Source organism: Amia ocellicauda, chromosome 17 (genome assembly GCF_036373705.1).
Source record: "Amia ocellicauda isolate fAmiCal2 chromosome 17, fAmiCal2.hap1, whole genome shotgun sequence".
NCBI lineage: Eukaryota > Metazoa > Chordata > Actinopteri > Amiiformes > Amiidae > Amia > Amia ocellicauda.
In genome coordinates, this window is record NC_089866.1 from 27574172 (window position 1) to 27601125 (window position 26954).

At 39.0% G+C, this 26954-nt stretch overlaps 1 protein-coding gene across 6 annotated transcripts in view; it reads right to left on the reverse strand.

Annotated features, from left to right (window-relative positions):
- Nucleotides 1–26954, reverse strand: part of ap1b1 (adaptor related protein complex 1 subunit beta 1) — a 104001-nt gene that overhangs the window by 19080 nt on the left and 57967 nt on the right. For 5 of the 6 annotated variants that reach the window (XM_066689634.1, XM_066689636.1, XM_066689635.1 and 2 more), the window contains 3 exons: nt 15266–15350; nt 14623–14709; nt 2944–3098 (listed from right to left, as the gene is read on the reverse strand). In XM_066689634.1, coding sequence (XP_066545731.1) covers nt 2944–3098; nt 14623–14709; nt 15266–15350 — 327 coding nt within the window. The remainder of the gene's footprint in view (nt 1–2943; nt 3099–14622; nt 14710–15265; nt 15351–26954) is intronic. The other variant, XM_066689637.1, reaches the window with a different exon arrangement.

Below are 26954 nucleotides of genomic sequence, written 5' to 3' on the forward strand. Positions count from 1 at the left end.
CACCAATCAGCCATAACGTTATGACCACCTGCCTAATATTGTGTAGGTCCCCCTTTTGTCACCAAAACAGCCCTGACCCGTCATGGTATGGACTCCACTAGTCCTCTGAAGGTGTGCTGTGGTATCTGGCACCAAGACGTTAGCAGCAGATCCTTTAAGTCCTGTAAGTTGCGAGGTGGGGCCTCCATGGATCAGACTCGTTTGTCCAGCACATCCCACAGATGCTCGATTGGATTGAGATCTGGGGAATTTGGAGGCCAAGTCAACACCTTGAACTCGTGATTCATCAGACCAGGCCACCTTCTTCCATTGCTCCGTGGTCCAGTTCCGATGCTCACGTGCCCCTTGTAGGCACTTTCGGCATTGGACAGGGGTCAGCATGGGCGACGCACTGTGTGTTCTGACACCTTTCTATCAGAACCAGCATTAACTTTTTCAGCAATTTAAGCTACGGTAGCTTGTCTGTTGGATCGGACCACACGGGCCAGCCCTCGCTCCCCACGTGCATCAATGAGCCTTGGCCACCCATGACCCTGTCGCCGGTTCACCGCTTTTCCTTCCTTGGACCACTTTTGATAATCACTGACCACTGCAGACCGGGAACACCCCACAAGTGCTGCAGTTTTGGAGATGCTCTGACCAAGTCGTCTAGCAATCACAATTTGGCCCTTGTCAAAGTCGCTCACATCCTTACGCTTGCCCATTTTTCCTGCTTCTAACACATCACTTTGAGGACAAAATGTTCACTTGCTGCCTAATATATCCCACCCACTGACAGGTGCCATGATAACGAGATTATCAGTGTTATTCACTTCACCTGTCAGTGGTCATAATGTTATGGCTGATCGGTGTATAATCCATACAATTTAGAATTGTAGGACAAAACCCTTCTCCCATTTAATATCTTCAACAAGGATGTAAATACAGTTAGGTCCATAAATACTTGGACAAGGACACAATTGTCATCATTGTCTCTGAATGCCACCACAATGGATTTAAAAGGAAACAATCAAGATGTGCTTTAAGTTGAAGGTAGTTACATCCAATTTGGGTGAACGGTGTAGGAATTACACCCAGTTTTATATGTGGTCCCCCCAATTTTAGTGGGTCAAATGAAATTTGAGAAACTAACATAATCATGAATGAAATTGTGAGTTTCAATACTTGGTGGAAAATCCTTTGCAGTCAATGACTGCCTGAAGTCTGGAACCCAGGGACATCACCAGATGCTGGGATTCTTCCCTGGTGATGATCTGCCAGGCCTGTACTGCAGCTGTCTTTAGTTCCTGCTTGTTCTTGGGGTGTTTTGCCTTCAGCAAGTGAAATGCATGCTCAATTCGATTCAGGTCAGATGATTAACTAGGCCATTGCAGAACATTCCACTTCTTCACCTTAAAGAAGTATTGTATTACTTTTAGAGTATGCTTCGGGTCACTGTCCATCTGCACTGTGAAGGGCCGTCCAATGAGTTTTGAAGCATTTGGCTGAATCTGAGCAGATAATATAGCCCTAAACACAGAATTCATCCTGCTGCTTTTGTCAGCAGTCACATCATCAATACATACAAGGGAACCAGTTCCTTGGCAGACATACATGCCCATGCCATAACATGCTTCACAGATTAGGTGGTATGCTTTGGATCTTTAGTAGTTCCTTCACTTCTCCATATTCTTCTCTTCCCATCATTCTGGTACAAGTTGATCTTTGTCTCATCTGTCCATAGGATGTTGTTCTAGAACTGCAAAGGGTTTTTTAGATTTTTTTTTTGCAAACTCTAATCTGGTCTTCCCGTTTCCTGTTTACATCCTGTGGTTAACCCTCTGCATTTACTCTGGTGAAGTCTTCTCTTGATTGTTGACTGACATAGATGCACCTACCTCCTGGAGGGTGTCCTTGATCTGGCCAACTATTGTGAAGGATTTTTTTCTTCACTAGGGAAGGAATTCTTCTGTAATCCACCATAGTTGTTTTATGTGGTCTTCCTGACCTTTTGGTGTTCCTGAGCTCACCAGTGTGTTCTTTCTTTTTAAGAATGTACCACACAGTTGATTTGGCCAAACCTAATGTTTTTGCTATCTCTCTGATTGGTTTATTTTGATTTCTAAGGCAAAACTGAATGCAAAACGACCCAAAAACAAGCAGGAACTAAAAACAGCTGTAGTACAGGCCTGGCATAGCACCCCCAGAGAAGAAACCCAGCATCTGGTGATATCTATGGGTTCCAGACTTCAGGCAGTCACTTACTGCAAAGGTTTTGCCACCAAGTACTTTAATTTTAATTCATGATTAATGTTAGTTTGTCCAATTTCTTTTGAGCCCCTAAAACTGGGGGGACCACATATAAAAATGGGTGTAATTCCTACAAATTAAACATGAAAGTCTACACTCAAAGCATATCTTGATTGTTTCCTTTCAAATCCATTGTGGTGGCGCAGACACAAAATGATGACAATTGTGTCACTGTCCAAATATTAATGGGCCTAACTGTATTTCAGTTTAAAGTCTAGATTTCTGATATCTAAATTAATGCTAGACATTGATTCTCTTGAATGGCAAGTGGCAGGAATAAAACTTTGATTATTAAAGGACAACTAAGACCATTTAAAAAACAAAAAAATGTTATATGTTCATAGGTTAGTAAGAATGCATAAGTAACAGATTTTTCTGTTAAATTCTATTATACCAACTTTCAATATTTAAAATGTGATCTTCAGCAAAACATGTCTGCTGTATATACCCCACAGGAGCTATTTCAGTTGTTTCAGGATGTGATGTTTCATCACAAGATTTCTCTTCCCAACCCGGGTAATTCTGTTCAGTGGTGCTTTAGCATTTTTGAAACGGTGACAGTGGTCCTTTAATGGGGTCTTTGGGTTTGATTTGAACAGATTCACTACATTTTCAATAACAGAAATGAGACAAGCCAACAGGAAAGAGACTCACTGTGTAATTAGGGCTCCCAGGCTGAATGCGCAGTTCAGCCAGAACCCAGATGCCATTGGTCAGCTTGGTAGACTGGTAGAGCATGTCCTGTCCTTCCACATTCCGCTTGGCAATGGTAAATATATTATTACTGTGCAGCTTATTACTCGCAGCATCTAGCATTGGGGAAAGAGAAAGAGATGTACTGCCTTTAGAACTTCTCTATGGCAATGTAGAACTATTTGAGGTCCCAAACATCACAGATCGGTTAAAACACAAAGTTGCTAAGCATCTATTGAAAGTGGACTAGACCTGTCAAACAAATTTTAGACAGCAGCAGTGTCTTCATTGATTTGTCATCAATCATTTCAATTGTCCAACACAGACTTCTCATATAGACAACTAGAAGCAACTGAAATGGACTGCTTCAGAACCGAGATGTTTCACATTACTTTTTGGCTCGCAACCCCCGTATACATTTGGGTACAGCTCGCGCCACCACCCTCAACCCATCTCACACATTCATATTTACATTACCATTGATATTTTTGAAAACCTTAACGCGTAACTGTATACAAATCAATGTATACACTGACATACACATTTGCATTTCACTTAATACACTTATTTGGACCTTTACATTAGTAATACCTGAATCTCTATTCATAAACCTATAACCTTAATCCATCTACTACTCCCTTGAATTAATGAGATGGATGAGCCTGATGCTGGGAACAAAGCATGAGTATTCTGGGCTTTATGCTTGAGATGGATAAATGTGGTTCATCTTCCACTCTCATGAGTAGTTGTACTAGTTGTAGTTGCAGAGGTGTAGCGGTAGAAAACAAGGTACTAGAGGGGTCCCAATCAGAATCAATCAACGTAGTGAGAAAATACAACATCTTTCCATTTCATGAGTCATTTAAAAAATATTATACAGCGTCTGTTATAAAAAGGATTTAATTTAAGAAACGTATGCAGTTGCTGACATTGTAAAATGGACAAAGTTAATTTCTATACACATTACACCCCAGATTACCATCTGCACAATCAAGGCAAGTGTACAGTTTTCTTATTTTCTTCTCATACCTCTAAATTTTAGAAATTTGGTCATGATGCCCTTTGACTTCAGCTGTAGTGTTGTTGTCTTTTCCAGCATCTGCCTCAGTTGTGGTTGATGTGCGCAAAGTCATTATTTACTTTTTATGGCCATTTTTTTTTAATTTGCGGTTTCCAAAAAATTACGGCAATGATTCCTGGTGAGATACTGTCCCAGTACTCATTGAAATGTTATACCTACAAGTTATTTTAATTTATTTATTTTTCTGTAATTATCACTTCACAAACAGCTGTGTATTTTGGTCTGAAACTACCAATAACTGGCTCACAGACGTTGCTACCCGACAATCCTATATTCTGATTGGCCATTACTTGATAGATGACCGAGAACCGATTTTCACAGGAGACGTTTCCAATATTGTTAATCAGATTGTGTTTTTTTTGTGCGTCTCGTTGAGACTTCTTCCTCATGGAGGGGACACCACACAATTAAAAAAAAAAAAAAAAAAAAAAAGGACACATTGGCTTACATTTTCATTTCACTCTGCTAAGAGATTAAAAAGCAATGAACAATAATGCTGCCTGATAAGATCATTTTGGATGTGTTTCATATCAAACTCTGCAGTCTTGCTTTAAATTAGAGTTTGACGATTGGCAGATACTCTCCTACAAGCTTTTCACTATGAATTTAGAAAGAGGAATTGCAAGACTCCCGCCCAGTACACAGATGTGGGAAGTGGTGTGTACACACCATTTGTAAAATGGGTGCATGATGTTACATTAATTCAGTTTATAATAAATCAAAATCAGCTTTTAGCAATTCAGGATTTCGCACAGTAATTCTTTATTGTGGGCTATTGTAGCAGCAATTTGCCAGGAGGCAGGAATTTAGCAGGAAACACATTTTATGCAGCCTTTTATGTATTATAAGCACACAGCTACATTACATAATAAAAACATTCACCTACAGTAAATTAATTGCTAGTGACTGAAATCAGTTTATTTTAAATGTGGTGTAGACTGTGTTATTATAATGCCTGGGTATGGGGAGTTCATATGGTCTAAAAACCATAACTAGTGGATTCAGGAGATGTGTTTCTCCCCCCTTTTTGCCAGCAGTGTATCTATTTTTTACCTCATTGGCGTCTTATTTTTTTTTCAGCAGAAAAATAAATAGAAGTCCATGTCACTTTTGTACATCTGGAGGAAAATGTTACTTTTAATCCAAATAGTCACTTTACTTGGTGGGATTATCACGATTTGTCTTCCTGGATTCATATCGAAAAGCTTGCATGAGAATGATACTCCGATTCATGCAACACTCTGCATGACCTTTATATGAGCATACCACTTGCCACTAATGACAAAACATTAATCAATCTTCCATAATAAATTTGAATTAGGGCTGGGCGATAGGACTTAAAAATAATCTCTATATTTTTAGAAATTTGGGCGATATACGATATATATCTCGATATTTCTTGTTTACATCTAATCAAGCCACAAAATAAGACCAAAGACATTCAAACTAAAAGTACTTCCTTAATCCTTCAATAAGCAAAACTAACAAATACTACATGCAGGCTGTCATGGTAAATATATGCAGAATGCAACACATTACAGGGCAAGTGTTGTGTGATTACTATTACGCGTGTTATGGGATTTTATATTATATATATATATATATATATATATATATATAATAATAGTAATAGTAATCACAGAACATGCGCTGTAAAAGGTATAGATTCAGGAAGATTTACCACAGCCGGGTTTATAGTGGCGAATTTAACATCTACTAGACAGAGACATTTCTTCACTGACTGTCGCGTTTCGATTCTGCTTACCGGTACAGCACGTTGTTAATACAAAATTGTTATAATTACTACTACTACTACAACTGTTGAACCACTTCACCATCTTAATAAAAAGAAAATGATACTTCCTGCATGTGTTTGCATTGCTTTCCAATTTATTAAAATTATTATTAATTTTATACAAATGATAGTCTAAATTAGCGGGGGTAGGGGGTGCTTGCAGATCGAGTTTAGCCTGGCGGCGAGACCGGGGCACAAAGTGTGCATTAAAGTTTATTTTTGTTATTGTGGTTATTGTGTGTCAGTTCACTCTCCTCCATGTCTGTCTGTGTGTTTCTGATGCACATTTCTACCTGCATCCAGCAAGTGTAGAAGAACCGGGAAGAACGCAAAGCGTCCTAATGACATAAAATACTGCCGTTAAAGATTGCAATTTGCAACACCACGATATAGACGATATAGCATAATATGAAACGATAGACGTTTTTCTATCGTCATACGATATATATCATCATATCGCACAGCCCTAGATTGAACATTACATATAGAATGTACACATTATGACCACCTGCCTAATATTGTGTAGGTCCCCCCCTTTTGTGGAATCTGGCACCCAGACGTTAGCAGCAGATCCTTTAAGACCTGTAAGTTGCATGGTGGGGCCTCCATGGATCGGGCTGGTTTGTCCAGCACATCCCACAGATGCTCGATTGGATCGAGTTTTGGGGAATTTGGAGGCCAAGTCAACACCCTGAACTTGTGATTCATCAGACCAGGCCACCTTCTTCCATTGCTCCATGGTCCAGTTCTGATGCTCACGTGCCCATTGTAGGTGTTTGGATCGGACAACACGGGCCAGCCTTCGCTCACCATGTGCATCAATGAGCCTTGGCTGCCCATGACCCTGTCGCCGGTTTACCGTTTTTCCTTCCTTGGACCACTTTTGATAGGTACTGACCACTACAGACCAGAAACACCCCACAAGAACTGCAGTTTTGGAGATGCTCTGACCCAGTCGTCTAGCCATCACAATTTGGCCCTTTTCAAAGTCGCTCACATCCTTATGCTTCCCCATTTTTTCTGCTTCTAACACGTCAACTTTGAGGACAAAATGTTCACATTCACAAATGACAGGTGCCATGATAATGAGGTTATCAGTGTTATTCACTTCACCTGATCGGTGTATTTACACATCGTTAAACTTATTGAACTCAACTTCTGTTATGAGTTTCTTCCATATCCCACTCACCCCTTTCAGGAGTATTGCAGCTGATTACGTTATAGCTACGATAACAATTGAGAAATGTAGTGTATAAATGGAGGGAAATTGAGGAACTCACTCGTATACAGAACAGTCTGGGCAGAGACCGAGCAATCCAAACTTTATTGATACTGGGACAGCTTGTCAAGAGTTCAAGAGCTAGGCCTTTAAATGAATCTTCCAGATGCATAGCAGGGGGTAGGCGCGGTCACGATCATGGCATTTAGCTGATGATACCAATAATTGCGATTAAAATTTTAAATGGCTTTTGCAAATCAAAAGTAAATCTCTGCGTATGTGAATTTCTCCCACAGATGTAGCGGTCTCTCGTTCCCTTCAGCTGATCACATGCAGCCCATCAAAACACACCGACAGATCAAATAGGAGTCGTGGCCGCGCATAAAGCAAATCAACTGGCTCTCTCAAACTAGTTAAATCTAGGGCTGTCTTTGAAGTTTCGAACTAGGGCTGGGCGATATATCGAGGTTTTGCGACATACAAAACACTTGCATCGCGAGTATGGAGTTTTTGGAACGTAGGAGTAACTGTCAATCAACGCTTTATGTAGCCAATCATGTTGTAGGAAAATGCTTGTCAAGTAATATTTTTATACAGCAAATCACCTCCAAAGAGGAGGGTGCACATGTGTCTTGGTGGTGTGTTAAGTAAAGTCTTTAATCAGGAAATGCAAATGCTTATAAAGTTGCATGTTTGTTTCATGGGTCATGGGTTCGTGGGATTAACAATGTTATATTCGCTATATTAAGCTTTTTTAAAAGCAATGGAAGTGAATTAATGAAGTAATACAGTTTCCTTGTGTTAATGTTTGTATTACACACTAAAAACAGAAATGAATACAGGTTTATATATATACACACACACACACATTTTCTCTGAAAATATTGAATATTATGACAAATTCTGGAACCTACTGATCAAAACAAAACCATCCACGTTTTGGAAGAAGCAACACACACCCGTAGAGAGCTCAAAATGTCAAGATGGAAAACTCTTTTTACAGTGTACTAATACACAACAATTTTACATAATTGAATCTGAACTTCTTGTGTTTGATACAACATCAAATAATATATACTGGATTGTTAGGTTGTTCTGAACAAAACAAGCCTAATTGCAAAGAAATCCTGCACTGTATTTTTGTACTTTGTATTGCGCTTATATTTTGTAAGTCACCTCGGATAAATAAATAAACAAAATCAAATAAATAATCCGATCGAAACTCAGTGATCTGAATGAGCAACCCCCCGGGCTCAATGACGGCGGGCAAAAACTGTAAATCGGATGCGTTTGAGAATGAAATGCTCTGGTAGCCAAGAGAATAAGCTTTCAAATGATGTGCGCATTGTAAGAATACAGTGTAACATCTATGCACAAGAGCTGTGCGTAACACTGCCAAATAATGCTTAATGCTTAAGAGGGTTTTGGTAACCTAAACATTTTTTTTTTAAACTTCTGGCAGTTTGTAACAAACTTTGTAAACATTTGTAACATTTCAGGGTATTCACTGGACTTGAACTGCTTACATTTCAATAAAAACTGGAAAAATGGGGGTGTTCTAAAACTCATTTTGTAGCTTGTTCAGAGAAACACAAGAAAGAGTACCACCCAAACTTATAAAAATATAATATCGCTCAGCCCTAGTTTGAACGTTCGTTCTCCAGACCTTCGGAGGTTCGTCACTTAATCACAGATTTTTTTCTCGTTGATAGAAATTGACAATGTTTGAATACTGTAGCTTGCCACCACGCCCAATAAAGGGTTAATGTGGTAAAGACTGAGGTGGGGAGAAAAGGAGGGAGGGTGAAGGGAAGCAGAAGAACGAGTCAGTGTGAGTGTGTGTCCCTGAGACTTGTGTGTGCTGCAGTAATAATAAATAAAACTGTTTTTGTACTCACAGTTGGGTTGGGTTTACTCGTTGGAAACCCACACAAACGTTAGAATACTAAACCACACTTCAGATGTAAATTAAAACATTTGATTTGTATACTGACCTTAAATAAAAGTTAAGTTAAAAGGATATAACAAAGTTCAACACCATCATAAAAAGCCCCTGAATTGCCACTGTCATGTCAGCAGGCATCGGACAAGATCAAATTTAAACAATGCATTTCTTAAATATATAGGATTACACCTATTTATTTTTTCTTCTGATAGAGCAGTATCCCCCATTTACCAGAATTCATGTGGATCACACTGCATTATTCTGCTTTGTTTCTTTTACACAACACTTTGCTGTAAATATTGTGGACATATAATGGAAATGGAAAACAATACAAATGCTTCAAATCAACATGAGCCATTTGGATTGTTTTGCTAAATGAACAGAATACCCCCCAAAAGCTTTGTAAGCTGTTCAACTGAAAGTTGGTATATAATGGAGGAAAAAACATTTTCCATGATCAGTTAACCATCCTAATTTTAAATTATGCATTGTTTATTAGTCTTAATAATGAGTCAAATGCATAGAACTGAAAGCTGGAGATGATACTGTGTTTAGTGCACAGCTCTGTACTAACTCTGCAAGTTTGTTGCAATTGATCCATTATTATTATTATAATTATTATACAAAAAAAAAAGAATGTTGACCCAAAACTCTTTATTATAGTTAACCCAAATGTCAAGATTACGGTGTTCCGGTGTCTTCAGTATTTACTACTTTCAGCATAGTTGTGTTTTTATTAAATGTTACTGAACACCAGGATATATTCATCAAAGGGTTCACACCGATTCGCTATTTCCAACACTTTTTTTTATGTATTGAATAAAATACAAATTAAAGTAAACTTGCATACGTCGCCCTGGATAATAATACGTCACCATGCATACAGTTTATTACGAGTAAGGTGCTTTTACTGGAAGGTTAACATGTTTCATGCAAGTAAAATCAATATAAACCATGTGCTTGTAATAAAAACATGATTACTGTTAGAGATCACTTATGTTAAACTACATGTTTTATAGTGTTACCTTAAAATAAATTAAAAAAAGGATTTTCATTCAAATCTATACACTAGTACGGGGGTACTCAATAGGCGGACCGCGGTCCGGATCCGGACCCAGACGCAATACAATTTGGACCGAAGCCAAAATCAACATTATATAATTTAGTCATGATCCAAGCGAGTTTTCATTGGTGCGTGATTTCACGCCTATATTGTTTTCCTACTAGATGTGGTTTATCTATCTTCTGTGTCTGTCCAATCCAAAGATCCAATCAGGAGCTGTAATAACTGTAATCACCATGACAACTCACTCACTTGTTGGCCACGCTGTGTGTGTGTGTGTGTGTGTGTGTGTGTGTGTGTGTGTGTGTGTCATTCGCAACGCAGGCGCTAATCCATCTGTGGTACTTCCTTGCTAGCGAAAATCATGGCGTGCTCAAAACCTGACAAAAAGAGAAAAGTCGATTCTGAAAATCGCAAATTTAAGACAGAGTGGACTGACAGTTATGCATTTGTGCTGCCGGTGGGGAGCACAAAACCAATGTGTTTAATTTGTAACGAGATGGTTGCCATTGTCAAGAGTGGTAACGTGAAACGTCATTATGACTCAAAGCACGGACACTTTGACCACAATTACCCGCTTAAATCTGAGGTAAGAGCCAGAAAAATCAAACAACTGCAATCATCATACCATGCAACATGCAGTGTAATAGTTAGATCAGCCACCCAACAAGAACGTGCAACTGAAGCTTCATTAAGAGTGGCATGGGTCTTAGGAAAGCACAAGAAACCATTCTCTGACTCGGAGATTGTGAAGGAATGCATGAATGAAATAGCAATTGCCCTGTTTGAGGGAACTCAAAAAGATGACATCATACAAAAAATAAACCAAATATCTTTGTCTGACTCCACTGCTGTAAAGCAAACTGAAGTCCTTGCTGAGGATATGCTTGACCAAATGAAGTCTGCAATAAAAAAGGCTAAATGCATTTCATTGGCTTTGGATGAATCCACAGACAACACAGACAACGCACAACTTCTGGTGTTTGTCAGATTTTTTGATGAAGAGAAGGGAGAATTCTGTGAAGATGTGTTAGGCCTCACAGCCCTCCATGGACACACAAGAGGGGATGATATTTATGAAGCACTGATATGGATGTTGAGAGACTGAGAGATAGACCTGAAGCATGTTATTTCCATTTCTACTGATGGAGCTCCATGTATGACTGGAAGAGAGAGGGGATTAGTGGCACGCTTGAGAGCTCATCACCCTGACCTAATAGCATATCATTGCATAATTCATCAGATGGTTTTGTGTGCCAGTCTTGAAGAAAAGTATGCAGAGGTCATGACAACAGTAATGAGACTTGTGAACTTTTTGAGGGCATCATCTGCTCTGCAGCATCGCTTGTTGCGCTCATTCCTAACAGAGGTGAATGCAGAATTTGATGATTTGCTCCTTCACAACAATGTCCGGTGGCTTAGTAAAGGCAAGGTACTGGAGCGCTTTTGGACATTACGGAAAGAGTTGGAAACCTTTCTGTTGGATCAGAAGAGTGCAAAAGCAAAACAATTTGTGGAATTTATGCAGAATGAAGAAAAAATGGAAATTGTTGCATTTTTATCTGACATTACCTCCCATCTCAATGATCTGAACATGAAGCTCCAGGGCAAAAATAACACAGTGTGTAACCTCACATCAGCTGTCTGTGCCTTTCAGAAGAAACTGGAGCTGTTCAAGTGTGACTTACAGCAGGACCTGCTTCACTTCCCAAAGCTTTTAAATCAAACAGCAGGAACACATCATCATCACAATCATGCTGAATTCCTGGACAAGCTGATAAAAAATTTCCAAACTCGCTTTGGAAATTTCCCTCTGGGAAAACAAGTCTTACTATGCATGGAAAATCCATTCCTTGTCAAAAACATTGCAGAATTTTCAACTGAAGCCCTGAAAATCTGCCCATGGGCTAGTGCTGCTTCTCTTCAATCAGAGCTAATTGAGCTTCAGGAAAACCTTGCACTGCAGGAGTCTCTCCGTGACCCTACCACCTTCTGGACTAAGATGGTCCCTGCAGCAGGTGTCCCTTCCTTGCAGAAGGTGGCCCTTCAAATTCTCACCATGTTTCCCTCAACATATTGTTGTGAGTCTGCCTTTTCAACCATGAAAATGGTGAAAAACAAATACAGGAGCACCCTCAGTAATGAACACTTACATCAGTGCCTCCCGCCTGGCCCTCACACCTTTTATGCCCAAGTTTAAAGAGCTGGTGGCACAAAAAAGGTGTCACTTTTCACACTAATAAGGCCAGACCACATCACCTTTTGTACATAGTTTGAATGTTTTGTGGGATTTACCACCTTTTTTGTTGGAGTTCTGTTTTTGGATTTTGACTATCACTGTTCCGGACCCTGGACACAAGGAAAATTTGGTGAGTGGACCTTTTAGGTTTCTAATTGAGTACCCCTGCACTAGTAGCTAAGGAGACAATTAATTATGAAAAAAAGCACCAATGAAGCTTCGAACCTTCGAAGGTAAAAACTGAACTTTCGGGACAGCCCTAGTTATATCCTGTTAATTAATTTAATCAAATTGCCAATTTATTATGACAGCGATTAGCAAACTTAGGTAAATCACATTAACAAAAATCAAGCACTTTCACAACCTTGAAAATACCACCTTAAAATTCAAGCATTTACAAGCATTTCAAGCACTTGTATGAACACTGGATTAAGTTATAAATATGCTACTTTCTTCTCCAACTACTGAACCTGCAGTTTATGCGATGTTATAATTAACATAATATATCCAACAAGCTGGGCTTTGTAATAAAAAGTAATTGTGAAAGAGTTACAATCGTGTTGATTGCTGAAACAAGTGATTTTCTACACATATATTCATATATTATCAATTTTATGGGCAGATTTGCACCCGATATAGTTCTCTTTTATTTGGAATTAAATCTTGATCACAGGATCAAAGCTTTGATCAGTCACATGTTTGATCATGAATGCAAATTATTTTGTATTAAATGTAGGGCATTTTCTGCATTGATGTACACAGCTGTAATGGACAGAGCCATTTTCAAAGCACTTTCACGTTGCATAATGTCATTTTAGTTTTATGTTTTTATTATGCAATTATAAAACATAAATAACTAGTTATAAGTCTACACCAGTTTGTGAAATTATAGTTTATTGAGATGTTCATATGTAAAACTATCAAGTTTTATCCAACTCTTTGTTTTTGATTTTCGTCATACAGCTGTTTTATAAAGGAGCCGCACATTATGCGGGTGCGGCAGTTGTATGTAGTGCAAAATGTTGGCAGTTCTAGTGTTAAATGGCTTGTTCTGAAATTATTGTGTAGGCCTACCTAACGTAATGAAAAAGTGGTTCAAGACAGTTAATTAATGGACAAGGACGCTTGATTTTATTTTCAAAAGTTAATATGCAAATAGGGAAAACACAAAGCCGTTTCCATCTAAGCAATTTCCTTTTGTTGATAAAGAGTGCGACAAATAGGTGATAAAAACATGTTTGTCAAATACATAATAATGTAGCGAACACTGCATGACCGAACAGCTTTTTGGTCCAAGAACACGTAACCAATGGCCTGGTTATTTACTACTCTAATAGTTTTCTATTGGTAAATAAAATGAAGTTAGTACAGTAGCTTGACCATTTAACATTTTTATTAATTATACAACAATCTAACTAAATCCTATGGGACAGTTACATCACTAGATTGAAATACCACAGACCTGCATTAAAATGTGAAGTAAGAAGAGGGCCCACAGCAAGATGGCTGCTACTCAAGGAACTGTTTGAAATTAGAAAACGGTTTCCATCTCCCATGTCTTTCGTAAAATACACGTATGTAATGAGGGAAGCCAAAAATGTGTAAGACCTGACATTGGATAAGATGGTCCCATCCACCATTGGGTATATTCTATATTTTTATTTTGGATGTCTGCCTTGTAATGGGGCATTGACATTCATTCACTCCTCAAGCCATTAACCCAGGCAATTATCACACAGTTATTACCTTATCTGTTTATTAGGAGTAAGCTATTGTTGCAGAGGTCAAATGTATGACATTGGGAATGCAGACTAATTTGCTATGAAGAATAAGAACTTCAAGTCTGTTACAAGTAAAATTATCCAAGATAAACCATTTCCATTAAACTGTATGGTCACCACCGGTTTAAATTTCAATTATACTATGCAAAAATATAAAAGGTTCAGAAAGGGAGAAACTGTGTATAACAGACCGGGGGGTCCAATGCAGAACAACTCTAAACCTGTAATAGGTAATTAATTAAAAGTAATTGCATAAAATAAATCCCATATCTTCAAAAAATCACTTAAAAATAAATACAATAAAATGAAAAGACTAAACAGTTCCGTTTTAGAAAATGCTTCAGTCGTGGTCACACTTTCTTACGTTGAGTAACTAATGACAATCTATATAATTTAACAGTTTTAAATGGTCTCTCCAGTATCAATTTAAATATGTTTAAGTCTTATTGTGCTGCTTCAGATCTGAACCGTTTCTATTGTGCCCTGCAATTTCTTAGAGAATGTGCACATACTCTACCTGAGTTGAGGTGACAGTCCTTGATCTGGAATTGTGCTTCGTTGTCATTGGGAATGTCTTTCCAGGTGGACAGGAAAACCTGACGCTCTGAGGAGAGGAATAACTTCAATTTTTAGTCTCTGCTTGATGTACAAGTTCAGACATCACTGGTTTTAATCTGAGCAATGTCCAAACTGCCTGTAAATAGGATTCTACACAGGGTAGTTTGCAACTTGTTAAACACTGGTTCAATCATGTCAAAATCAGCCTGGACTCGACTGATCACACATTTGTTAATTCACCCGGTTATCCTCAGAAGTTGAGGTGTTATCAGTGTGTGAACAGAATGCCAAAACTATGTCCTGTAGATGCACAGTGTACAAGTTATCTGTAAGGGAGAGGTGGGAGCTGAGGGGTTGTTATCCAAGTTAATGGAGTGTAGAAAGCTTGTTTACAATCCAATACAATTAATTTATATTTTATACTGATATTCTTTACAAAGAGAAAATAATTCTGTCAAGCTTTTTTATTCGTCCTGCTATCAGAGAGTGGTGTAACCACATAATTGCAAGGTCTTTGAAAACAAATGTTTGACATTCATTACAGCACCTCTCATCTGTGGTCATTAAACTAAACAGCATGCCATGAGCAACGAGACACTCACCCATCTTGCCATCCTCCACAAACAGGATGTTGATGGGATAGAGACAGCTGAAGTAGAATACGTCAATGTTGTTCTTCACAGCGACCTGTCAGAATTGGAGAACAAAACAGAGTGCATCAGGATGCATCATCCTTCACCATCTTCTTCTCTATCATCTCAATCTTTGCACCTGACAATGAATTTGTTGTGTATTTGTGAGTCACACAGAGAGTCAGCAAGCATGGCAAGATGGGTTGATGCAGTGCCTGCTAACTCACAAAATGTCAAAGGCAGTTAAAATGTATGATCTCAGATAACACTTGATGTTTTATTTATGTTACATGTGGTGTAGGAAAAAGGTATAATTCTACATATAATTCTGAAGAATAATAAGAGAAAAAAGGGATAGAACGTCAGGAACAAATGGGGAAGCAATTCAGTGTTGCACAAACACTTCAAATTTACTAACTAAGCATTAGATTCTGAAGGCTGTGCAATACCCATCTACTTCACAAACCTTTTCAATGCAAATCAATACGAACACCTACACATTGTGAAACAATAGTAAAAACATGAAAAAAGTAATGAGAAAAAAAAAAAAAGCATGTATTCATCTTCATTGGTGTTGAAGCAGCTTTGTTTTCTGTGTAAAGATTTGTTAAGCGTGACCTTCAGTAATGGCTCATTGCAGGAATTTCCAATGCAGGGAGTGTTGCTCTATCACACTGAAATGTTAGCACACATACCTTTCATATTTCTGATATCCAAACCACCAGTCAATGACTATTGAAAGAATTCTCTGAAGGATTCTAAGAGCTAATCTCATTTACAAAATAAACCTGCTCACAAGGGGACATCTAAAATGAGTTACAATCCCACTGTACTCAGTGTGTACAGAAACATTGTTACACTTATATACAAAAACAAAAACACTAAAAACAGCAACAACCATGATCAATAACTAATGCATATTCAAATATCCCCAAACCTAGAAGAGGCAAGTGGTCCGGCTTAATAGGAGAAATAAGGGAATTTATTTATAGGCCGCTAACTATAATGTCAAATTCCAAATGTCACTTAAAATGTGGGATGTGCCAACCGATTGGAAAACTGCAAATTTCAATACCTATCCACAAGAAAAGGGACAAAACTGAGGCAGGAAATTACAGACTAATCAGTCTCACCTGCATTACTGGCAAAATTTTGGAAAAAATAATTAGACAGAAAATAGAGGAGCATCTTAATGAAAACCATATTCTTGGTGATAGTCAACATGGGTTTAGATGAGGCAGATCATGCCTTACTAATTGCTTAAAAGTTTTTTTTAACATGCAACTGCAGCTGTAGATCATGTGAAAGCATATGATATGCTTAGATTTTCAGAAGACTTGATAAAGTTCCACACCAGAGACTGATCCTAAAATTGGAAGCTGTAGGCATTCAGGGTAATGTAAGTAGATGGATTATGAACTGGTTGATGTATAAAAAACAGAGGGTGTCGATAAGAGGAGCTGCTTCATACTGGAGTGAGGTTGTTAGTGGAGTTCCACAAGGATCAGTATTAGGGCCTTTGCTTTTTCTAATCTATATTAATGATCTGGACTCTGATATAGATAGTTAGCAAATCTGTCAAATTTGCAGATGATACTAAAATAGGTAGCTTAGCAGATACAATCTCAGCAGCACAGGTTATTCAAAGGTACTTGGATAATATTCAGTTGTGGGCCAACACCTGGCAGATGAAATTCAATGTGGACAAGCCCAAGGTATTACATGCAGGTAACAAAAATGTCCTCTATAATTACAACATTGGAGGAATAGAACTGGAAGTAGTAACTCATGAGAGACCTAAGTTTATGTGGACTCATCACATTCCCCATCCAAATAAAGCAATAAAAAAGGCAAACAGAATTCTAGGGTATGTAGTGGGAAAATTTACTTTTATTATGTTCTGTATATTATTTCTATATTATGGTTTCATGTTGTTATAGTATTGATTGTTTCAGTTTTGTCTATGCAGCAATCATTTGTTTGTATTAACCCCTTCGTGGGAACTACTTTATTAGTTTTCATGCAAGAATGCTACAGAAATCTAGCAAAGTAATTTCACCATGCTTCCCCTTCAAGGTTAATTGTTTCTTGGATTGTATACAAAACAATGGTCTCTAAGTCACTCTGCCTCTGCCTTAAGGCTCACTTTTTCTTGAATATATAGGCCTACAGTTACTGTCTTTTGAATACCTGATCAACAACTGTATCAGTATGCATGGGGTAAATTGAACTCGTACAACTGGATTGAGCTGGATTTGCTGTAACCTATTGTCTGTCAAAGATACAAAGGGGCTTCTACCAGCTCACATCTCTAGTTCTTTTCCTCACTTCATGTTAGAGGAGAGCTCCGGCTTAACCTGTATTTATGTTTTGTATAATAAACGTGTTACTTTTCCATCTGTTTCCTGGGATTTACTGAAACCACTATAGGTATATTGTCAAAAGTGTAGAATTTTAAACAAGGGAAGTAATGTTAAGACAATGCACTAGTAAGACCACATCTGGAATACTGTGTACAGTTCTGGGCACCACACTACAAGAAAGATATTGCTGCTATAGAGGCAGTTCAGAGGCGATCAACCAGACTTATTTCAGGTTTGAAGGGAATGTTATACTCAGAGAGACTGAGGGAACTGAACCTTTTCACCCTGGACCAGAGAAGACTATATGGGGACTTGATTCTAGTCTTCAAAATCATGAAAGGAATTGACCACATAAAACCAGATGTGCTTTACCATATTTGCAAGTACACAAATGGAAATTGGCAAGGCATTCAAGACAGAAAACAGGAGACACTTCTTCACACAGAGAGTTGTGACAATCTGGAGCAAACTCCACAGCTATGTGGTTGAAGCCGACAATTTGGAACATTCAAAAATAGGACTGGACGTGATCACTTAGTTATTAATGCACCAAACAAGCATGATGGGTCGAATGGCCTCTGGTTTGATTTAAAATGTCTCATGTTTTCCATAGTTCATTCAACATTCTTTCATAAATCCTTTTCCATGAATGTTGACGTTTTTTAAATTAAGTATACAAAGGTCCTTATTTTCAAAACAAATGTAAACCCTGAATTAAATAAAAGAGTTCTGACAGTGTTCTTGAGCATCATCCCCTGTACACAGAACAGCAGGCGAAACAACCTGCCTGGGAACTGGAGCAGAAAGCACAACCATCCTTTTGGGTCTCTAACCCAGATGTCTGCTGCCTCCCTATGGCTCCTGCACAAGGTTGGGTATGTCTTCATTTGCAGCTTTAGCCCAAGGGACTTATTACCTAGGTAAGGCCGTTTGTCCACCAAAGCGTTTTTTTCCTGATGCCAGCGTATTTTTTCAATTATTTGCAATGGGAGGGCCGTGTATTTAAAAAGCCGGCAGCGTGAGGCGGTGCTGCGTGTCTATTCCACACTGAGCGCTGGGCATTTTTTTCTGGTCGCCGAGAAAATGTTCAACTTTGGGTAAAACGCAGCGCTCGTCACAGTCACTTTTTACCCAGCCGTCCAATCACAGTGGAGGAGGGGCGGGACAAATACCACACCGACCGTCCAATGTCCTCTCTCTCTCTCTCTCTCCATGCTTGAGTCTTCCCTTCATCCAGAGCAAGGGCCAGAGCAATTACTCTACCTTGTGCCGACATTTTACATTCAGTATTTGTTAGCAATACTAACTATCTGCGACATTAGGTACTTCCAACACATTACTTCCGCGGATATTCAGTATCATAGCACTGAAACAGCGCTGCGCCTCCAAAGCGCTGTCAAGCGCTCACAGCTGGGCGTTTTCAGATTAGCACCGGGCATTTTCAGCTGCAGAAAATACTTTGGTGGACACACGGGCCTTAGTGCCACAGAAGCTAATCCAATATGCATAGATGGACACACTATATCACTGCCACTGACAGTCCCCTTACTGTTTCCAGTGCTCAGTCACAGCTGAGAAAAGGAGGTAATTTCATTATATACTCCCAGCTCATCACAGTGCTGTCTGCTTTAATGCCAAATCTCCAAAAACTTGTAATCCAATGTCAGCTGAATATGGGATTGTTTTCTAACACAATGCTGCTCCAATCTACCATCTTTTTAATACCATGTTACCATGCCTCGTCTTTGTTATTTTTCTAAAAGCATCTCTGATGAAATTTGCACTTTCACAAAAACACTGTCAAATGACCCATCTCAATCACACAATCTGCATGGACTAAAGTATATAAGAGTACATTTTTAGTTTATCTCCTAGAATCGCGGTCAAAAACTTGACTTATTTTTAATTAATAATTAAGTGCTGATAATTTAGCCTAAGACACCTTTGAGTGTTTCAAATATAAAAGTGTAACAGCCACTGACTTCAAAGCTCTGATTTTACGGTGGGAACTATGGTTGTCTTTGAAGGTTTGAATGTTCAAAGGTTCGTTCGGTCTCCAGGTTCTTACAAACCTTCGAAGGTTCATCACGTGACAATCACATCGATTTTTTTCTTGTATTAATAGTAATTGACAATGTTTGAATACTGTAGCATGCCACCGCACCCAATAAAGGGTTAATAGGGTGACGGTGGTGTGGTGGGGAGGAGCATAGAGAAAGGGCATATAAGGTGAAGGGAGGCAGAAGGACGAGTCAGTATGAGAGTACTGCAGTAATAATAAATACAAGATATGTTGCTTCACCCACAATGATGATTTGTCTCTATTCCTTGGAAACCCCTGCAAGTGTTACAATACTAAACCACATTTCAGATGCTCCTCATAGCCTTAATCTAAATTAAAACATGTGATTTGTATACTACACATTACTTAAATAAAAGTTGTTGGATATAATAAGCCCCTCAATTTTCCTTCTTCTGAAAAGCACCCCCTCCTGCCAGCATGCCTGTGGGACTACTCTGCGTTATTCTGCATTGTTTCTTCATCAGACATTTACAGCGAAGTGTTGTGCAATATGGAAACATAAAACACGTTTCGATAAACATCTGCCGTTTTGAATTTTCTGCTAAATACACAGAAGACCCCCAAAAAGCTTAATGTAAGCTGGGCAACAGAAATTTGGTATATCGGAGGAACAAGCAATCTCCGGGATCATTTAACCAAATTAAAATGTACTATTTATTAGACTATTTATTAGTGTTTAACACGCAGCTCCGTACTAAATCTGCAAGTTCATTGCAATTTACCCATATATTATTATTATATACCGAAAAATATATAATGTTGAGACAAACTCTGAATGAAAGGGAGTCTTTTTATTATAGTTAAAACACATGTTAAGGTTACAATGTTCCATTGTCTTTATTATTTACTAGGGCTGTGCGATATGACAATATATATCGTATGAAGTTTCATATTATGCTATAGCGTTTATATCGTGGTGTCGCAAATCCCACTCTTTACGGCAATATTTTTCGTCATTAGGACGCTTTGCGTTCTTCCCGGTTCTTCCACATGTGTCTGATGCGGCAAGAAATGTGCATCAGAAACACAAACAGACATGGAGGAGAGTGAACGGACACAGAATAAGCAAAATAGACAAAAGAAACTTTGATGCGCAAGCGCACACGTTCCGCCAGCGCACACGTTCCGCCTCGCTCTCGTTGCCGGGCTAAACTCGATCTGCAGGCACCCCCGACAATAAGTGATCGCTCCACGAACCCCTGCTAATTTAGACTGATATAATTTGCATAAAAATGAAAGAATAATAGTTTGTTTGCATTTTAATAAGCAATGCAAAGTTTCATTAGATGGTGAAGTGGTACAACAGCTTTTATTAACAGCCTATTGTTTCCGTTAGGATTTTTTATTTTTATTTTCTTCTGCCAAAACTTCTAATGCCCCTAAAACGCTCACACATGCATTAAAACTCATGAAACTCGCAACTGTTGTAGACACAAAGTATACCTACAAATGCAGTGAAAACTACACGTGTCGGTCACATGGTGCCGCCGCCATGTTGCGATTAGAGGCGAAATTGTGGAATGCTACAAAAATCTTCTCCAAAACCAACAGACACTTTATACACATGCATACCTTATGGCCTACTATTATGCTTGTTCATCAGAAGTTGCTCGGTCTCACGCTTTGTCCACCAGGCTGCGTTTTCTGATTCAAGCTTTGGTGCCTTCTACTCCATGCCACTTATACCCACTGTGCCACAAATTGGCATGCATCACACTAGTACAGAGTACTAACAAGGTTGTTAAAGGCGAGTTGCCCCAGTAAAAAACATGGGTGCTCTGAGCCAATGAAAAAAAATGTATGCGCCGCTTCAGACAAGTTACACATTTCCTGCACACTGGAATGCAGTACACACATGAAACTCTGCACGTGTGAATGCCTCTGCCTTGAAGAGAAAACCAGAGAATTAAGTTTGTGGGGTACATGGTTTAGCCGTAATGTTGGATTTAACATGAATCCGCGTGCGAATATGAAAACGGCTACTACTCCATAACGATAAAGCCCAGTGCCCTGAAACTTTGCATGTCTTACATAGACACTGCTATCTCTCACGTCTACAAGAGGCAAGTGACTGCATTCAAAAACATGGCAGCCACAAAAAATGACTGTGCATGAATGCAAAATATACGTATTTATTAAAGCATGAAATTGACCCCAGAAAAACCTATAAGCAAAATTCAAAAACTCACCAAATTGTGTTACAATATGTCACTCATGACAGAAAATATCTTCAGAACTATAGCCTATTGTACTTAAATTGTCAGTGATTAAACTAACAGAAAGGTCTGTCAAAGTTGAAGCCAAGTTGATAGGACACAAAACCTGGCTGCTATACACCAACCAAAATGACAGCTTCACATTCCTTATGTAGACCTCTACCTCTAACATGTGGCCAAACTTGGGAATTGCATTCTGCATTTTGAATGATACATTTAAAACTTCACATATATGCTAGAATTAATTGAAAAATATAATGGTACCTTACATAACTGATGGATGCAATCAAGAAATTAATATTATACTTCACTGACATTGAAATACACACTTTAAGTGACAAAAAATTGAAAACCTCAAATCTATACCAAATTGGATTAGAACTGAAAATTACACATTTAATAACATGCATTTAAATTATAAATGCCTGCTCAAATCTGAAACCTACTGATACAACATGAAAGCCTTAAAAGTTGCATACAACTTCTAGTTATTAACTATTTTGTATTAACATGTGCTGCACCAAAAAGTAGAATCGAGCCGCGACAGTCAGAGAAGAAATGTCCCTGTCTAGCAGATGTTAAATGCGCAACTATAAACCCGGATGTGGAAAATCTGCCTGAATCTATAGCATTTTACAGCGCATGTCTTGTGGGATTACTATTACTTGTGGTGTTATGTGACATTAAATCATGTGTATCTGTATGTATGCATGTATATGTATACATCCCATAACATAACGCACGTAATAGTAATCACACACCACTTGCGCTGTAATATGTTGCATTCTGCATATATTTACTAAGACAGCCTGCATGTAGTATTTGTTATTTTTGTATATTTAATGATTAACGAAATACTTGTAGTTTGAATGTCTTTGGTCTTATTTTGTAGCTTGATTGGATAAAAACAAGAAATACCGAGATATACATCGTATATCGCCCAAACTTCTAAAAAGAGAGATTAATTTTAAGTCATATCGCCCAACCCTAGTATTTTTATTAGTATAGTTGTTTTACTGAAAACCAGGGTATACTCATCAAGGGCAGGGGTGTGCAAACTTTCTCAAATGGCTAGATGTGAAAGTTTGAGTATTTTCAGGGGCTGCATAAAAATCTAAGCAAATAATTACTTAAATTATATTAAATTAATTATATTAAAGTACAATCACTAGAATATAATGTAAATAAATAAATAAATCTTAGAAAACCTGCTCACAGATACAATAACATTATACACTGTATGTGAGGTGGTGTGAACCGAGTATGAAATCATAGAAAATAATGAGTACGGGTAAGACTAAATAAAGTTGGTTTTCATATTGGTGTGTCACATCACAGTGACAATATAGTAATGTAATTAAGAGACTACTTATCACAGCATCACAATTACAGCATACTAAAATAAACAGGAATGGGACTTATCCTCACTATAGCCTGATCAAAACAGAAGGCTTGTCATGGGGGAATTGACCCAACTAATGTGAGCAGTGAAGCTGTGATTTGGTGCCAAGTGTGTCACTATAGTCATGTGGTTGGTTGTTGTCCAGGGGATAAAATTATCTTTTTGGCCACTAGCTCCTGTGTCTGGTAGAACTTACCAGCCACTAGGCAAACATCACCAAAAATGCAAGAGGGTGCGTAAATGTGTGGTGAACATGTTAAAACGTGGCATTTATTCAGGTAATTAACCATAACAAAAGCTAATTGTACACCTGTATAGACTAGACAGGTGTACAGTGCATCCGGAAAGTATTCACAGCGCTTCACTTTTTCCACATTGTTATGTTACAGCCTTATTCCAAAATGGATTAAATTAATGAATTCCCTCAAAATTCTACAAACAATACCCCATAATGACAACGTGAAAGAAGTTTTTGAAATCTTTGCAAATGTATTAAAAATAAAAAACAATAAAAGCACATGTACATAAGTATTCAGAGCCTTTGCTCAATACTTTGTTGAAGCACCTTTGGCACCAATTACAGCCTCAAGTCTTTTTGAGTATGATGCTACAAGCTTGGCACACCTATTTTTGGGCAGTTTCTCCCATTCTTCTTTGCAGGGCCTCTCAAGCTCCATCAGGTGCACAGCCATTTTCAGATCTCTCCAGAGATGTTCAATCGGGTTCAAGTCTGGGTCTGGCTGGCCACTCAAGGACATTCACAGAGTTGTCCTGTAGCCACTCCTTTGTTATCTTGGCTGTGTGCTTAGGGTTGTTGTCCTGTTGGAAGATGAACCTTCGCCCCAGTCTGAGGTCCAGAGTGCTCTGGAGCAGGTTTTCATCAAGGATGTCTCTGTACATTGCTGCATTCATCTATCCCTTGATCATGACTAGTCTCCCAGTTCCTGCCTCTGAAAAACATCCCCACAGCATGATGCTGCCACCACCCTGCTTCACTGTAGGGATGGTATTGACCAGGTGATGAGTGGAGCCTGGTTTCCTCCAGACATGATGCTTGCCATTCAGGCCAAAGAGTTCAATCTTTGTTTCATCAGACCAGAGAATTATGTTTCTCAGGGTCTGAGAGTCCTTCAGGTGCCTTTTGGCAAACTCCAGGCGGGCTGTCGTGTGCCTTTTACTGAGGAGTGGCTTCCGTCTGGCCACTCTACCATACAGGCCTGATTGGTGGAGTGCTGCAGAGATGGCTGTTCTTCTGGAAGGTTCTCCTCTCTCCACAGAGACACGCTGAAACTCTGTCAGAGTGACAATCGGGTTATTGGTCACCTCTCTGACTCCAAACTTCTTCCATTTACGGATGATGGAGGCCACTGTGCTCATTGGGACCTTCAATGCTGCAGAAATGTTTCTGTACCCTTACCCAGATCGGTGCCTCGATACAATCCTGCCTCTGAGGTCTACAGACAATTCCTTGGACTTCATGGATTGGTTTGTGCTCTGACATGCACTGTTAACTCTGGGACCTTATATACACTCACCTAAAGGATTATTAGGAACACCATACTAATACTGTGTTTGACCCCCTTTCGCCTTCAGAACTGCCTTAATTCTACGTGGCATTGATTCAACAAGGTGCTGAAAGCATTCTTTAGAAATGTTGGCCCATATTGATAGGATAGCATCTTGCAGTTGATGGACATCCAGGGCACGAAGCTCCCGTTCCACCACATCCCAAAGATGCTCTATTGGGTTGAGATCTGGTGACTGTGGGGGCCAGTTTAGTACAGTGAACTCATTGTCATGTTCAAGAAACCAATTTGAAATGATTCAACCTTTGTGACATGGTGCATTATCCTGCTGGAAGTAGCCATCAGAGGATGGGTACATGGTGGTCATAAAGGGATGGACATGGTCAGAAACAATGCTCAGGTAGGCCGTGGCATTTAAACGATGCCCAATTGGCACTAAGGGGCCTAAAGTGTGCCAAGAAAACATCCCCCACACCATTACACCACCACCACCAGCCTGCACAGTGGTAACAAGGCATGATGGATCCATGTTCTCATTCTGTTTATGCCAAATTCTGACTCTACCATCTGAATGTCTCAACAGAAATCGAGACTCATCAGACCAGGCAACATTTTTCCAGTCTTCAACTGTCCAATTTTGGCGAGCTTGTGCAAATTGTAGCCTCTTTTTCCTATTTGTAGTGAAGATGAGTGGTACCCGGTGGGGTCTTCTGCTGTTGTAGCCCATCCGCCTCAAGGTTGTACATGTTGTGGCTTCACAAATGCTTTGCTCCATAACTCGGTTGTAACGAGTGGTTATTTCAGTCAAAGTTGATCTTCTATCAGCTTGAATCAGTCGGCCCATTCTCCTCTGACCTCTAGCATCAACAAGGCATTTTCGCCCACAGGACTGCCGCATACTGGATGTTTTTCCCTTTTCACACCATTCTTTGTAAACCCTAGAAATGGTTGTGCATGAAAATCCCAGTAACTGAGCAGATTGTGAAATACTCAGACCGGCCCATCTGGCACCAACAACCATGCCACGCTCAAAATTGCTTAAATCACCTTTCTTTCCCATTCAGACATTCAGTTTGGAGTTCAGGAGATTGTCTTGACCAGGACCACACCCCTAAATGCATTGAAGCAACTGCCATGTGATTGGTTGGTTAGATAATTGCATTAATGAGAAATTGAACAGGTGTTCCTAATAATCCTTTAGGTGAGTGTAGACAGGTGTGTGACTTTCCAAATCACGTCCAATCAACTGAATTTACCACAGGTGGACTCCAATCAAGTTGTAGAAACACCTCAAGGATGATCAGTGGAAACAGGATGCACCTGAGCTCAATTTTGAGTGTCATGGCAAAGGCTGTGAATACTTATGTACATGTGCTTTTATTGTTATTTATTTTTAATACATTTACAAAGATTTCAAATAAACTTCTTTCACGTTGTCATTATGGGGTATTGTTTGTAGAATTTTGAGGAAAATAATTAATTTAATCCATTTTGGAATAAGGCTGTAACATAACAAAATGTGGAAAAAGTGAAGCGCTGTGAATACTTTCCGGATGCACTGTATATGAGGGAAAAGGATCTGGATAGAAGAAACATGCTCCCACAGTGTTTTATACTTGCAAGTGTTATAAGGGATGTTTACACATTATTGCTATTCACACTCCTCTTCCTCTTCAGTGCTACTCCCTTCTCTGGGTCTCTGCACGTCATTAAAAGGATTTCATTGGATTGGGTAGATATTCTTAGAGTCACGGTCTGTGATTGGGTAAAAAATCCATTGGTAAATACCATGCACACCAACAAAGACGCAATGTAAACAAACCGCATGTTTCTCTTCAGCAGAATCTCCGTTACGCAGCAAAAAAATCTCTATCGCAAATTGTTTCCCCATAAATTAATAGATTGTAATTGATGCAATTGATAAATACTTATCTAACACAACAACTTTGTTAAATAAATATTCGCCACTGGCTAAATCTACCCGCATTTGGTGGGTGGCGGGTGTTAAATTTTATTCCCTGTCGTTGTCACTGGCAGAATGTCCCATAGATGGGAGTCACTGGAGCTGG